The sequence below is a fragment of the Chaetodon auriga genome, chromosome 16, assembly GCF_051107435.1.
Source record: "Chaetodon auriga isolate fChaAug3 chromosome 16, fChaAug3.hap1, whole genome shotgun sequence".
NCBI lineage: Eukaryota > Metazoa > Chordata > Actinopteri > Chaetodontiformes > Chaetodontidae > Chaetodon > Chaetodon auriga.
The window spans coordinates 11,110,840-11,125,578 of NC_135089.1; the positions used below are offsets into that span (position 1 = coordinate 11,110,840).

Below are 14,739 nucleotides of genomic sequence, written 5' to 3' on the forward strand. Positions count from 1 at the left end.
GGCGAGGTGCTGCAGCGATTTGGTTCCGACGCTGGAAACGGCTGAAATGGCAATATTTTCTATTTTTAGCTTAGATTCAGGGACAAAACACGACCTTGTTTATTGTGATGTAGAAGAGGCTGCTTCAGGGGCGGTACACGTCGACACAACCAGCAGCTGTAGGCTATTTCAGGAAAAGCACTCCGTTTGTTGGGTATGAATTGCACCGTTTTAGCCCATAGTATGCTACTAGTAACGCTGTCGTGATATGTTACACTATGACTACAACGAGCTTCGTCAGTATTGTATGCCAGATACCGTTATTATTTTGGTTATTTTTCAGTTTTTGAATATATTTGACTACTAGTTTTGTATGGTTTTATCTTGTCACTTGCTAGCGCTGCCCTGCAGTCTACTCTTGCGGACCTTATTTGTGTGACACCGGAAGTCGTTGATATGACTACTTCCTTGGAGACGGATGTGTCCAAGCAACCGTTGGCGACAATTGGCAGAGTAATGGCAAAGACAATCGGTGCCAAAAAAACACTTTGGCAGCAAGTGTGTGAAGGTAAGAATGTACTGTTCGTTTTGTTTATGCTTTCGTGGATTGAAAAACGGCGTCAATTAGAACTTTTTTTGTGTTTTTGGAGAGTTTGAAGCTGAGCGGCCCAGCTCTCCCAGTGCTGTGAGGACAGATAGAAGCCCAGTGAGCACCCAGCTCTCCCAGTACGGCGCCAGTACACACTCCCTGGACTTTTATGGACTCACCACACAGGAGGTTAGGGGAGATCATTCAGCTCATTCATCCCTGCAGCTGATTGGTTTAACCTGCATCCTCTGACACGAGCATCATTGGTTTTATCAGGTGCTTGTGGATGATGATCCTCTGAGAGACTTCGACCCTCTTCTCTGCAATCCTGCTCTTGCTGACTTCTCTGCGTTTGGAAAACCTTGTCCTGCAAGCCAGAAGCACCTGTCAGCAGCTGAAACCACATCGCCTCCACGAGTACCTGAATGTAAGATGAACGGGCTTTGCTCTGCAGGATGCAACTGTATGCTAATATCTGTCTGGTTTCTATATATTGTATAAATATATGTTAATGAGTTTGTGTCAGGTCCTGTCACACGTTTTCTGGAGAGGAGAGTGTTTCCGGTGTTGTTGCCTGGACTGGAGGCTTTGCTGAAAGAAGCCCAGAAACATGGCTGTTTTGAGGTCTGACTTTCTTCTCCTTCTAGCCATTAAACAAGCTACGAGCGGCTCATGATGCTGAACACTTCTTCTGCATGATGCAGGACATTCATTACTGTCTTTTGTGTTGCAGAGAAAAATGACAGCATTTAACCCCTGCGACTTCCTAACTGAGTGGCTCTACAAGTAAGAGCCCCCCCCCCCACACACACACAACTCTTTCTTCAGTGTATAATGCTCATCTTACCTCACCCCATCAATTCTCCCCCAAAAATGTGTGTCTGTGTGTTTTTTCTTCCACAGCCACAACCCCTGCAGGCGAGGACAAGTTCCAGTGACCTTCCATGACATCCCCTTTGTGAAAGAGCGGCTCAGCATTCAGTGAGTGTCTCCTCAGCCCACAGCTGTCACCTGCAAACTGTTTGTGAAGAAATTAAACTCCTATTTTTTATGGGAAATTTGTCTTTTGGTGTTTCATGGCCACCAGCTTCCTGTCGACAACACACGGACAGTGCACTATCACAGATAAATGTTTCGACAAACCTTCATCTCTTGTCTCTTTTTGCACTTTTTCCTCTCTGTCTTTCTCTCTCTCTATCTTCAGTCCCAGGCCTCCGCTCCCTCTCTTTCTGCTGCTGAGTGAGGACCAGGCTGCTGTGCTCATCCAGGCTTTCTGGAAGGGATATAAGGTACACTGGACATGACCAAAAGAAAAATAATTTGCAGGCTTTCTGTGCAATAGTCTATTAAACACAGGTCTGAAAAGCCTCAAAAATATGGAAACAAAACATATTAAGGCTAAAGTCTGAGAAAATCAAGGTAATTTCAAATTGAAAGCTTTGTAAAAATACAAAATGTTTTTATTGTAAAATGAGTTTTTACAAAGCTATCACTTGACATATGTACACATAACTTTAGCTATGCCTGGCTAGGCTGCTAAAGCTGGCCGGCTCTAATTATCCCCTCTTTTCAGACTGATTTAAGAAGTTACAATGTGGAAAAATGGGATTTTGAAGTTGGAAGCGTGAAGGAACCCTGCAATTACCCCACACACCACAGTGAGCCTCTCTGCCTGGCCGTGTGCATCTGGTCAAACACAACAGGCGACCTCCTGCGTGTGCATTGGCCCACAGTACGGTCTTGTTGTATAATCCTATCCCGCTGAAAAGCCCCTCTTCCACAGGGACAGCAATTTCATTCAGCAGCTTGATTATGTCATCAGTGATGATGCCGGGATTTAATTCCTTCCTGTGTGGGTGTTGTGGTCTGAAGTGCTCTGTACTGTGATATAAATAGACATAAACAGACACTACCAGAGGCAAACAGCAGCGATTTCTCCGCGCTCACACACAAATAAAGCCAGTCTTGTGTGGTAAGCAGGGCTCATGTTTTTGTTTGTCTCACATGAGGTTCTTATTTTCTCTTTCGTTATCCTTCTTCCTTTGAGAAGACTCAGATTCAATCTTGCTACACAAACCACTGAGAGCAAAAGATGCCAGCTGCACAATTTGGCTGTTTAAATGATACGAAAATGTGTTTTTTCATGTAGTTGAATTTGTGGGCGTGTGCATGACAAGATGTGATGAACGTGTGAGTGCATGCATCCACGTTTGCCCTATTTATTCACCAGCAGGGGGCAACACTTCCTCTTGTCTTTGTGTGACAACACAGAATCAAATTGGCCTTTGCTCACATGAGATGGCAGCATTGAGCCAGCTGCCTGTCACTCCTCACTGTGTTTACCCTGAACTGAGAGAGGTTCAGTGGGGCCACAGATAGCACTGCAGCCCAGCACCCCAAGGGATTTAGAGGAAGAGAGACGCAGCCAGAAAGAGACAGAGAGTCAGTAGTGAGAGAATGGGAGGATATATCTGGGAGGATGAAGCTCAGGCTGTGTCAGGAACATTTTCAGATGGATGACGAAAGGGAGGAAAGAAGCAAGATGATGTTGCAGAGTGGCCTTGGATTAGGAATGGGGTGAGATGGAGGGAAATGTAGCCTTAGCAGCATTCTGCAGTGGGTAAGAACAGGGAGAAAGACGGAGACTGGAAAAGCACAGAGAGGCTGTGAATGCAGAACAATCAGGGCCCGAAGTTGGCCTCTTAGGATCATGACTTATTCAAGATACACGGGGTGGAGATATTTTGGGTATAGGCGCTGTGGCAAAGTCCTGACAGGCGTTGTGGTGTGTCACGACTGCTGTTACCTTGGCTCGAGAAAAACAGCAGTTAACAGCTCAGTGGGCAGCGGAGCAGAGCCGAGGACATCAGCACAAACTGAGTCCCCCGTGAAGCACTGATGCACTGTAAAACTTCAATTGTGTCTGCTGGCGAAAGAACGTGTGTGCACTAATTGTCTCCCATTATAATTGTATTCTGCCCAAACTCGTATTTCTAGATATCACGGCTTACAAAGTTAATATCAATAACAAGCTTATTTTTCACAATAAAATGGCCTACTGTGAGATTTTTAAATACTTGAGAATATTCTTGAGGGTTTGTACAGTAAGAGTATAATAGGATTATGGGATTTCACTATAGAAAAACACACAAACAAAAATTGGCTCGATGAATATGAGTTTTCTGTGCGGATTTTGAATTCTTCTCTAAAAATTATAGATACAGAGATAATGCTCTGATTATTATCCTCATCTAAATTTGATCCTCTTCCTTTATTACTATACCTTGCTCTCTTCAACCCCGTCCACACCCCCTCTTTCCCCCTCACTCTTACACCCTCTGCTGTTATATAACCTGCCTGACGCAGCGCTGACTGCAGAGGGTGTGTGTGTGTGTGTGTGTGTGTGTGTGTGTGTGTGTGTGTGTGTGTGTGTGTGTGTGTGTGTGTGTTTGTGCAAGTGTGTGTGTTTGGAAGAAAGACAGACAGACTGAGAGCCGGGGCAGGAAGCTGGGAAGGAGGGTATTTTTGTAGATTGGATTTTTACTCTCCATTATTAATATGTTTCATCAAAACATACCAGGGACTGAAGAAGAGCAGCGGTAGAGATAGCACATGCAGACACACACCCTCACACACACACACTCACATCAGTGACCCAGCAGGCGATTGTGTCTTGTTTCACTCACATACAACTATAAAGAGCTGATGGGTCTAAACATATTACATAATCTTCTTTAGACTGTGTGCCTTAGCCCAAGTCTAATCCATTCATCCATGTCTGCTGCTGTAATTCACACATATGTACGGAACATGCATACACACACACACACACACACACACACACACACACACACACACACACACTCCACTGATCACTAAGACTTCTCAGGCTCTCTCAGGTCCAGTCAGCTGAGTCGGAGTAATGTGGCTGCTGTGTAATAAATAGGCAGTACAATTAGGCTGTCAGTATTAGGGGTTTGTGGTCAGCACAGACGAAGGCTTTTATCATAATCATTTCCTCTGCCCACTCTTTGCACATTTATTAAGCATACACACAGTGAGGTTGGTCTTTTCCTGACCATAGCACGGCACCGTCCTGTGCAGCCTGGCCATGCCTAACCTAATCCTGCACACTCGATTCTGTCCAGGTGGGACAAGGTGTTTGTGGTTGGTTAGCTCTTCTCAGCCTGTGATCTGTTGTCAGATTTGATTTTGCGTCATGTTGGTTTGTTTTATTTTTATACATAACAGAAAGGAATAGTTCAACATTTTGGGAAATAAGCGTATTTGCTGTCTGGCAGAAAGTCAGATGAGACGATCGATACCGCTTTCACGTCTGTGCGGTTTATACAAACTGAGCAGCTAGAAGTTGGTTGTCTTAGCTTAGCATAAAGACTGGAAACGGGAAAACACCTCGCCTGGTTCTGTGCAAGCGTGAAAATGACCATTCTCCTTGCTGTTTTATAAGAGTTATGTGTCCTGCTATTTCTTCATTTGCCAGGCAGCCAGCAGAGATTCCAGGAAGTCATTGCTTCCAGCCAAGAAATAATTTGCCACATAACCGCTCGTACAACGGCAAATTGTTTTTACACTTTGGTCTTTGTGGAGATTTAACAAAACAACATGACATGTTCATTTTTGAGCTTTAGAAGTGCTGGGAGATGGATTTCCTTATCTTTGGGCAGGGCCAAGCTAACTGTTTCCTACTGTTCTCAGTCTTTATGCTAAGCTAAGCTAACCGGCTGCTGGTTTTAGTTTAATTCTTACCGTACTGGCATGTGAGTGGCATTGTTTGCAGAAACAATAATGATTTGCTCACCTGAACTAAATGCTTTGTTTGTAAGAATAACAATGTAATGCAAAAAAAATAAAAAATAAAGCTTTCTAATCATTTGCTAACTCATTTAAACACAAAAGTGTCACAGTCTCGACATGTCTGAGGAAAGTCTTCTTGGACTAGCAGCTATTGTCTAAAAGTGGGACACTGTGACGAGTGAGTGTATTCTTCTTGACATAAACTAATAGAGCTGTTTGAAAGAATCACACACACACTCATACCGGGAGAGCTGTATAGTTAAGAGCAGAACTAGGTCTGTGATTCCAGCTGAATGATCCTAGGGCAGCAATAGATGAATGGTTTGAATTGAGGTCCGGTGTTGAGTCAGTGACAGGCCACGTGCATTGACACTCATGCAGAAAATATGTCACAGGCACTCAGGACATCCAGTAGCCGGTGGCCCTGCTTCGTCCTCACTTTCCCCTCCTGCAGAGGGCCTGTAGGGGCACGCTGTCCCAGAATGAGATGGACTGGTCATAGCGTGAGGCCTCCTCGGGTAGTCCTGTGATATCCACTATAATCTGTAATATAGATCATATTTTGGATCTAATTTACATCTAAGTGTTCTTACAAAGGACAATAGGGACACAGTGCAACCACTAAAAAGGCACGAATCAGATCACAGCTGGTTAAGCTTCGATAGAAGCATTGGTCAACAAAAAGATGATGGATCGGTGGGTGGATGGAGTGTGACGCGTAGATAGAGAAGGCTGTGGTGGCTGTGTCTTTATGCAGCCTGTCAGTGAGGCTGGTGATGTGAGTGCAGCCAGTTCCTCCGAACAGAAGCCATTGTGCTGCTGCAGAGTGTGAGAATGGGAGAGGAGCTCAGTCTCACAGGCAGCTTTGCACAAAAAGGAAGGCAGCTTGAAAGGCTGTGCAGTGGGATTGAGGTGTGTGTGTGTGTGTGTGTGTGTGTGTGAGAAAGAGGGCATAGTGCACACAGTTTGTGTCAGTGTGCGGTTGTACGCATTTTTGTGGGTGAGCTTAGGGGGTCCTGCTTGTGCTGCTGGTGCTGTCGGCTTTGAGAGAAGGAAGAGGATGGAGTTCCTCTTTTTAGTGTTTTGGTGCTTTTGTGTGATTTTCAGTCTGTGTGTGTTCGCTGTTGGCTTTGCTTTCGTGTGTCAAATAATGCGTGTGAATGCACGCAGCCTTGAAATGTCTTACTAATTTTTCTAATCACTCTAATCCCAGCCTTCATGCATACGCACAGCATGTGAGGACTGACTCACGTGCACAGTGAAACACACTCCGTCATGTGTGACACGGATGATTATAGCAACAAGACACTGTATTGTGAAAGGATCGTGAATGACGCAACTGAGGAAAAATCAGTGAAGAAAAACATTACTTGCTGTTGTACGTCAAGTTCAAATGTACATGCAATCGCACGCAGCATACAGAGACTAACTCTAACACACAGAGTCCTAGATGCACACAGTCAAAACAATTTGGCAGCCCTGCTAATCAGCTGCGCTGATGCACACAGACAGGCTTCAAACGCTCAGGCACACACACTCAACTCAGCTCTTTGTCTCCTGCTATCACACACAAACTGTCAGCATCCTGCATGTTTATTCAAAAAGCCGGCTTTCCAAGAACCGAGACTTTGATTTTGTCTTTGTGTGTGACACATTTAAGCACTGCCTCAGGGGTCTGATGGCCGTCAAATATTAAATTGTCATTTAGCAGTGGCTGGCAGCAGCACAAGAACTGGAGTTATAAGGATTCTACTGCACACCAGTGGAAAGTGACACAGAGTAGAAATGGCCAAAAATACACAAATAGACACACACAAGCAAACACAAGACTCCAACCCATCCACCCCCCTGACCCTCACCCCTCATTTCCATTTCTATGGTTTGCTCCCATCAGCAGAGGGACTGCTGCGGCACTGTGACACCCAGTAAATTAACTATTGGAGCCCGCTAGTCTTACCCATTCCTCAACCCATCGCCAGGCTTATATAACAGGCCCACTTTCATACCCACTGCTAATAGCGACACAGTTGTCGCCATTCAAGCAGGCACTTGGGAGAAAGTTGGGGTCGAATGGAGAGGGAGGAGTAAGAGGAAAATAAGATTGGAGAGGAGAGGTGTGAGGGAATACAGACAAGAGAGGAAAGAGATGGATGGAGGGGGATGAAACATCAGTGTGCTGGAGAATGAGGAGAGAATAAGGGGTTGGTATGAGAGATAGAGGTTGAGTGTGAGGGGAGAGAGAGGCACAACTGGGTACTGAAGGAGAAAGAGGACGAGAAGAGAAGAAAGAAGGAGTTAGCGGGAGAGTGAGCTCTTCAGGGACATTTTCTGTTAATCTTAAACAGCAAGCCTGTTTAGTAACCTCTCAGGAAATCCAGCTGCCCACACACAAACACATTACAACTGCAGGGGTTTCCTACGAGAACAAAAGCACAGCTCATGCTAACTACTGCCTGGACAGAGAGAAGAATATCAGACAGCTTATTCACATTCATCTGCAGCAGAATGTGACCCATTTACCCACCTATGTGGACACGGATACACACACGCTCGCTCATACATCTTAACACGCTTCATTTCTCTCAGCAGCGACGGTGTTTCTCTGCAGAATACAGCTCAATACAGTTGTGTGCAAGACTTTTACTTAACACACACTGAGACACACAGGCTTTAATTTATGTTCATAGCTATGTTGTGCAAAAGTATAGCAACAAAGTTAATGTTGCAGTTCAAAACTTACCACATGTTAAAGCTATAAGTGTAAGAATAAAATCAGGGAAAATCAAAACATAGAGAGTCAAATACAATAAAATAAACTGCAATAATATGAGATAAAAATAACAAATTAAATAAATAATAATTGTCAATTTTCTATGTAATATGAATACAAATACATTCTTATATAGCGTAGTGGACACTAAATGGACCTCTTTTGGCAACACTGGCAGCTTGCTTGGACTGGCTTGCTAGCAACTTAATAACGTTATTGATGATGTTTGCTAATGAGAATTTATGCATGTGCTGCTGCCTTCACACGTGTGCTTGTGTTTGTTATAGATCAGGGCACGCCCAGATGTGCAGGAGCTGCGCCAGTGGCAGAAAGAACTGAGAGAGAACCGTGACATTGCCAAAACTGTTGAGCACTTCTGGGCCCAACAAGAGAGCAGAGGTGGGAGCACACATGCACACACACGCGCACACGCACGGTATCACTGAATGCCAGGCCTCAGGCTCGCTGGCAACACAATACCATTGATCTTTGAATTTTCTCCTGTGGCTGACAGCAGCTGCTGATAGGCAGGCAGGATGCCCACAACAATGCACAGATGTCAACCCATACAGTACTATACACGCCAATATGCACCCACACATATATCAACTGGTGCACTGTACAGTCTCAGGCACACACAATTACACACATAAACTGCAGAGATACAGTATTCATCCCAACACGGCTTTGAAGTTAAAGCAGAGAGATGAGGATTCAAAGCGCAGTGACACAGAGAGAAAATGAGGGCAGAGATAGAGAAAGAGAAAGAGACAGAGGCAGTGAGTAAGGAGAGAGAGTAGACTGCAAGTGAAGGAGAGAAAGAAAATGTCCGCAGGGCTCAGGGTGTGTTTGTGTGACAGAGAGATAGAGCCGAGGATGGGGAATGGGAAAACATGTGAAGAGAGAGAAGAGATACAGAGCGAAGACAGAGAGAAATAGAAATTGATAAACTGTGTCTGGGCCTTTGAGTGAATGTGAGTATGTGTGCATGTGTGTGTGTGTGTGTGTGTGTGTGTGTGTGTGTGTGCGTGCGCGCATGCATTTGTCTGCACAGGCATGGATGTGTATTTCTCCTGTTGTGGCGACATAAATCTGTTGACACAGTCAGGTTAAGACTTGGGTTAAGGTTAGGGGTCGGCAAGCAACGGTCACATTAAAAGTTAGAGTAAGTGTTCAAGAAATGAATGTAAGTCTATGTAATGTCCCCAAAAGTATGGCAGTGTGTGTGTGTGTGTGTGTGTGTGTGTGTGTGTGTGTGTGTGTGTGTACAGTGCGCACACATGAAGGACAGAGCAGAGCAGCTGAGAATGCAGACCCATGTCCAGTGTGACTGACTGGCATTAGAGCCGATGGGAGTGATGAAATTTTGCCCTTGAACGCGCACACACACACACACACACACACACACACACACACACACACACACACACACACACAATGGTACACTCTAGAAGTGATTCCCAACCAGTATACAGATAATAGAGAGTACATGACCAGACTGAGGAAGTTCAGCAAATGTGGAAAAATATGCAATTAGATTTTATTTATTTATAAATGAAGGAAGGAAATTAACAGACAAATAGATGACTAATTGGTTTGGTGCAGATTTTAGCTCAGATGTCGATGACTCAGTCCACCACTTTGTTCCAGACTGAACTATTGAATCGATGACAATGAAATATTACAGATATCCATTATACAAGGATGAGGCCTCATGACTTTGGTGAGCTCTTAATTTTTTCTCCAGCACCACCATCAGGTGAAAATTTCAATTTGTCCAATACTGTGATTTATGATAAAATGCCGGCAAAACTAATGAAATTACCATCAACTTCAGCTATACGTGGCCTGTGCTACTTAGCAAATGTTAGCATGCTAACATGCTAAACTGAAATGATGAACATGTTACATCAGCATATTAGCAGTGTCATTGTTCCCACTTTATGTAGCATGCTGATGTTAGCATTTAGCTCAAAACAGCGCTGTGTCTAAGTACCCCCAGAGCTGCTGTGGAGTCTTTGTCTTCTTTAATATATTTATTGTCACAACAACTTGCATCCTTTCAGCTACAACAAGCTGACTGCACAGGACACACCCCAGTGTCCCAGCCACCTGCGTCAGTTGTAACATTGTGCCACCAGGTGTTACGATTGAGAGTGCATGAAAACTAGTACACAGTAAGTGAACAGAAAAGTCAAAATAGATGTTCCCAAAAAGAGCATACTAAAAGCAGTAGATAACTGGTTTAAACGTCCAGATTCAGCCACTCCAAGTGGTAGACTGTGTACGATAATTGTAATAATAAGGTAGACTTAGACAAAGTCACTAGTTTTGTTTGCCATTTGGTGCTGAGCAGAGCGTTTTTGCTGAAAAGAGCTGCTTGCTCTGACTGTAAACGACACTGTGAGAGCAGTGACAGTGAACCAAAAGCAGTACAGTTGTGGGCCAGAAAATCAAAATAGCTTACAGATGCTTTAAAACACAGTGGAACTGAGTGGAAGTGCAGAGTCATGAGTTTGCTGCTACAAGTTGCCACGTTCAAGAAGTCATGTGTCCAGAAGTTTTGGTTACAGTCGCCTTAAATGAATGTGCACATAGATAATGACAAACACGCACACACGCTACAGCTGGGTGTCGTTGCATCTCTGTTTTTGTGGCTCACAAACAATGACACCGTCATAAACACAGGTTTCTTCCACACTGACACATTCCACACAACAAAGGCGCCCACTGCAGCCGTGGCGGGCTGACGAACATTCTTCCACAGCCACACTGCGCTGCTGCTGCTGCTAGCTGCTGCTGCTGCTACGGTACCACTACTGCTGACCTGTCATTCCAGCTGGGGGGGGGGGGGTGTTGCTGGGGATGTGTGTGTGAGTGTACAAGAAAGTCTGCCCAGACTGTCCTGAATGGAAGCCATTTTCTGACCTGAAATGGATGAGACAGGGAGAGAGCCATGTGAGGTGGAGGGAGGGGGAGGGAGGAAGAGAGGGAGGAAGAGAGGGAGGAAGAGAGGGAGGGAGGGAGGGGAAGAGACTGATGCTGAAGTTGCACTTTCTTTCCTGGTTTTGCTTGTTGTTGTTTTGGTTCTAATGAAGCGAGCACTGCCCTCCAGCACTCAAGGATAAATGACCCGTGTTTAGGACCGTGGTCCAGAGCGGGTGAGCTACAGAGAGAGATTATTTAGGGAAGCCCCCCCCCACACTGTATACACGCTCTTTAAGTCGATCCAACAGCTGCACTCGGCTCATTTGACCCGAGGGGACCAGCATGCGATACCTCCTCTGCCATTTCACGTTTCACAGTCCGAAATGAGAATTAGTCAGAGATGAAGAGAAAAACAAAAGGGGGAAGTGCAAAGTAATCCAGAGAGCAGACACAGGATGATTCGTCAGGGTCAAAAGGTCACGGCTCATTGGACAGGTGCAGCTCTCAACAGCTCATGAATCACCGCAAGACTGTCCTTGACATGTTGGATGTTTACCAGGAGCCCAATCACTGTTAAAACAGTGTTGTTAGCTAGCCTGGGAAGCATTTTTCCTCCTGGTGGTGAAGGTGAAGAGTCAGAGTGCTTGTATTAAAACACCAGTTCAAGTTGTTGCCAATAGTGTATCAGGACATGAAACAGTATAAGAAATGTGCCAGTTACAGTGAATTACTCCCACACAAGTTGCATTCTGCATTTTTATTATCATCATTTATTATAAAGCCCCGCCATACCATGTTTCTGATTGGCACATTATGAAAAGTGCCGCTGATGCACCTCAAAGAATAAAGAAAAGCGTAGCAATTTAGAGATTTTCAAAACCACGTTTTAAACCACAGTTACAGTCATTAGTGTGTAAATAAAGCAAAAGAGCTTTCACTGCCATCACTGACAACCCGTCCATGGCTCTTGTTGTGGTATAAATGGCCAAATGTAGCAGTCTATTCATCACAGCTTCACTTCCATAATGTCAAAGCGGTTGCCTTTTACTGGCAGTTAACAAAAGGCCACCACAATAGCTTTGCAGCTGTCACAGAGAGAAAGTGTCAGTAACTGGCTGAATCATGGTTTGTTAAACAGGTTCACTGTTTTTCAACACAGGCCTTATTAAAATATTGTTTCCTATCAGCTGTAATTGGGACGAGCTCATCTCCGCCATATTTTGATCTCTGAGAAACTGCGATCAATTTAGGCAGCAGAATAATGTAACTTACCAAAAACAGGGCGCTTGCAGTATAATTAGATGTCTTTGTTTTACAGATAAAAAGATGGCTTGTTTGTTCAGTTTTTTTCTGAAAGGCTTCACTGATATTTCCCATTGCAACATTGTGCTGGAAACAGAAAGTTGTGCAAAGTGAAGTCTGTGAGACCTGACGGCAAAGAGCCTTGTGGGCAAGTCTCTGCTACAACATTTAAGGATCTGTCTGACAATTCGGAGAGCTTTTAATCTTTTAACAGATGATTTTTTTTTCCCCCGTTTTTAGGGCGCCAAACCGTTGTTTGTGCAGCGTGCAGCAGAATGGCGACATTCTCAAAAAATAAAGCTTATTGTTGAGCTCCGCTGTGCACATTTCTAAATGATGAACATTTGTCACGGTCTGCTGAAAGCAACAGTGAAGCTGTTCATATTAAAGATGTAGCTCTTGTTTGTCTCCAGTGGGCTCTGCCATGACAGACCTACCAGAGAGCCCCCAGCCCGGCAACTCCGATGTATCCATCCAGGTCGTTTCCCCCACCCCACAGAGCACCGTGGTCCACACCCCCACCACCCAGATGACCCCTGAGGACGGTGAGTGGCTGACCCCCAGCCTGCACAGCGATGAAAAAATGGCCTCCACCCCATCACCAATGACTGATTTCCTAGTTGTATCTGAGCCTGGTGACAAATCCCAGATTGCTTTATCTCCATCTTTACTAGGAACTCCAAACCTGAGCTCGACTGGTGGTACTATTAACTGAAATCATTAGCTCTGTGTACAAGGGTTCTGTGGTGTTTAAAGCCTATTAAACTCTGTTAGGTTGATGTCAGACTGACCAAAGTGATCAGTCAAACAGGCCATTAAAAACGCCTGTAACCAATTGGATATGGCCAGGCAGGGATTTATGGTCTGAGATCCATGTCTAATTAGTTGATTGCTTTCATTGCCTTTTTGATGGATTACCTCCCTTCATGAGTCTCACCCAACAAATGAACAGCACATAGCACGGTTCACATATTAGAGGACCTGTCGTAACAGACTTAATATTTCCTCTCCGTTCACTGGAAGATACCCAAATCGTATTTCCTTGCCTTGTCATTTCCTTTTTCCTTAGCAATACATATCACTCCACAAAAGAGGTTATAGCGTTTCCATTCAAGCCAGGAACTGAGGCCAGAGTGAAAGGTGACTCGGCGTGCAGAGCAGCGCTTTCTGTCCTGTTTATCAGAAAAGGAAATTACCCTGTCAGGGAAACAGAGGATGAAGAAAAGAGTGTTTAAAAACATCGCTGAGATCACTGATGAGTGATTGACAACTGTCTGGCAGAGCAGCATACAGGAATATCCAATGTTCTCCTTAAATTTTACCTTTTTACAGGTGAAATTAACCCTGTTATATATCTCCTGACACTACATGGATTGAATGTTAGCTTAGTGGGGCAAGTTTGACATTAAACCCTAATATTTTTAACATTACTATGTGTATTTTATGGAAAAGCTGCTTCATGTCACAGAGGAAAACATGTTTACTTGTTACCAATAAATGAACATTTCCACCATGAATTTTGCTGAGATAGGAAAGTTGTGTGATGATTTGTGGTTTGACCAAATATAGAAAAACCTGCACTCATCAAGACATAAAACACCAACATCACAGTAAATATACACTCTCATTAAAATCGACACTGTATGATTTGTAGGCGGATGAATTATATTTCTGATGAATTATGTACATACTGGATTTTGGAATATTTGTATATTTCTTGTGTGGTTTCGGTCTTTTTTGTACTTAAAGCTTTGGTGTTTTGCACTGACCCTGCTGACTCCAGTACTTTTTTTGCACCAGGTAGCAATCAAACATCAAATTAAATATGAAATGTCAGCCATGGAAAGTTCAATGTACAGAATATTCCAGATAAAAAGGCTGCTGCACAACTAACTCTGCAGGTCTTCGCTCTCCTCCATTCCAACTTTAAAGACAGGTTTTAACTGTCTTCTCCTGACTGAATGTCAATTAAACTGAGAGAATAAAGTGCACTTCTGGCATATTTCCACCACTCCTTGAACCCTGCATACCTGAGAGGATACTCCTGGTTTCCCCTCCAGTGTCTCGGCAGAGCAGAGGCGGTGGTCTTGTGATGAACGGTTATCCTGACCGTCTCGGTCGCTGACGCACACCGACTCACACTGAAGCGCGAGGAGGGTCGGGTATCTCCCTTTGCAGGTATGTGGATGCCTGGGAGACAGCTGCCACTGGGTGAGGTGATAAAACAGCCCATTTCATTCTGGGGACATCTGATAGTGCAGCCAGCTCCACGGAGTCTGGCAGCTCTGGGCCCAGATGAAACTGGATCACACACCAGCAGGAGGGTGTGGGCACCAGGCTGTCAGAGCGAAGCCAG

The 14,739-nt window shown here is 44.5% G+C and overlaps 1 protein-coding gene across 1 annotated transcript; it reads left to right on the plus strand.

Annotated features, from left to right (window-relative positions):
- Window positions 1–100: 100 nt before the first annotated feature.
- On the plus strand, window positions 101–13,918 carry iqck (IQ motif containing K). The gene is made up of 10 exons (XM_076751635.1): window positions 101–193; window positions 378–547; window positions 630–757; window positions 845–995; window positions 1,095–1,192; window positions 1,302–1,354; window positions 1,472–1,549; window positions 1,773–1,857; window positions 8,441–8,552; window positions 12,797–13,918. Exons 2-10 carry the CDS (start codon window positions 436–438, stop codon window positions 13,096–13,098), a joined length of 1,119 nt encoding a protein of 372 aa, XP_076607750.1. The 5' UTR covers window positions 101–193; window positions 378–435; the 3' UTR covers window positions 13,099–13,918.
- Window positions 13,919–14,739: the final 821 nt, after the last annotated feature.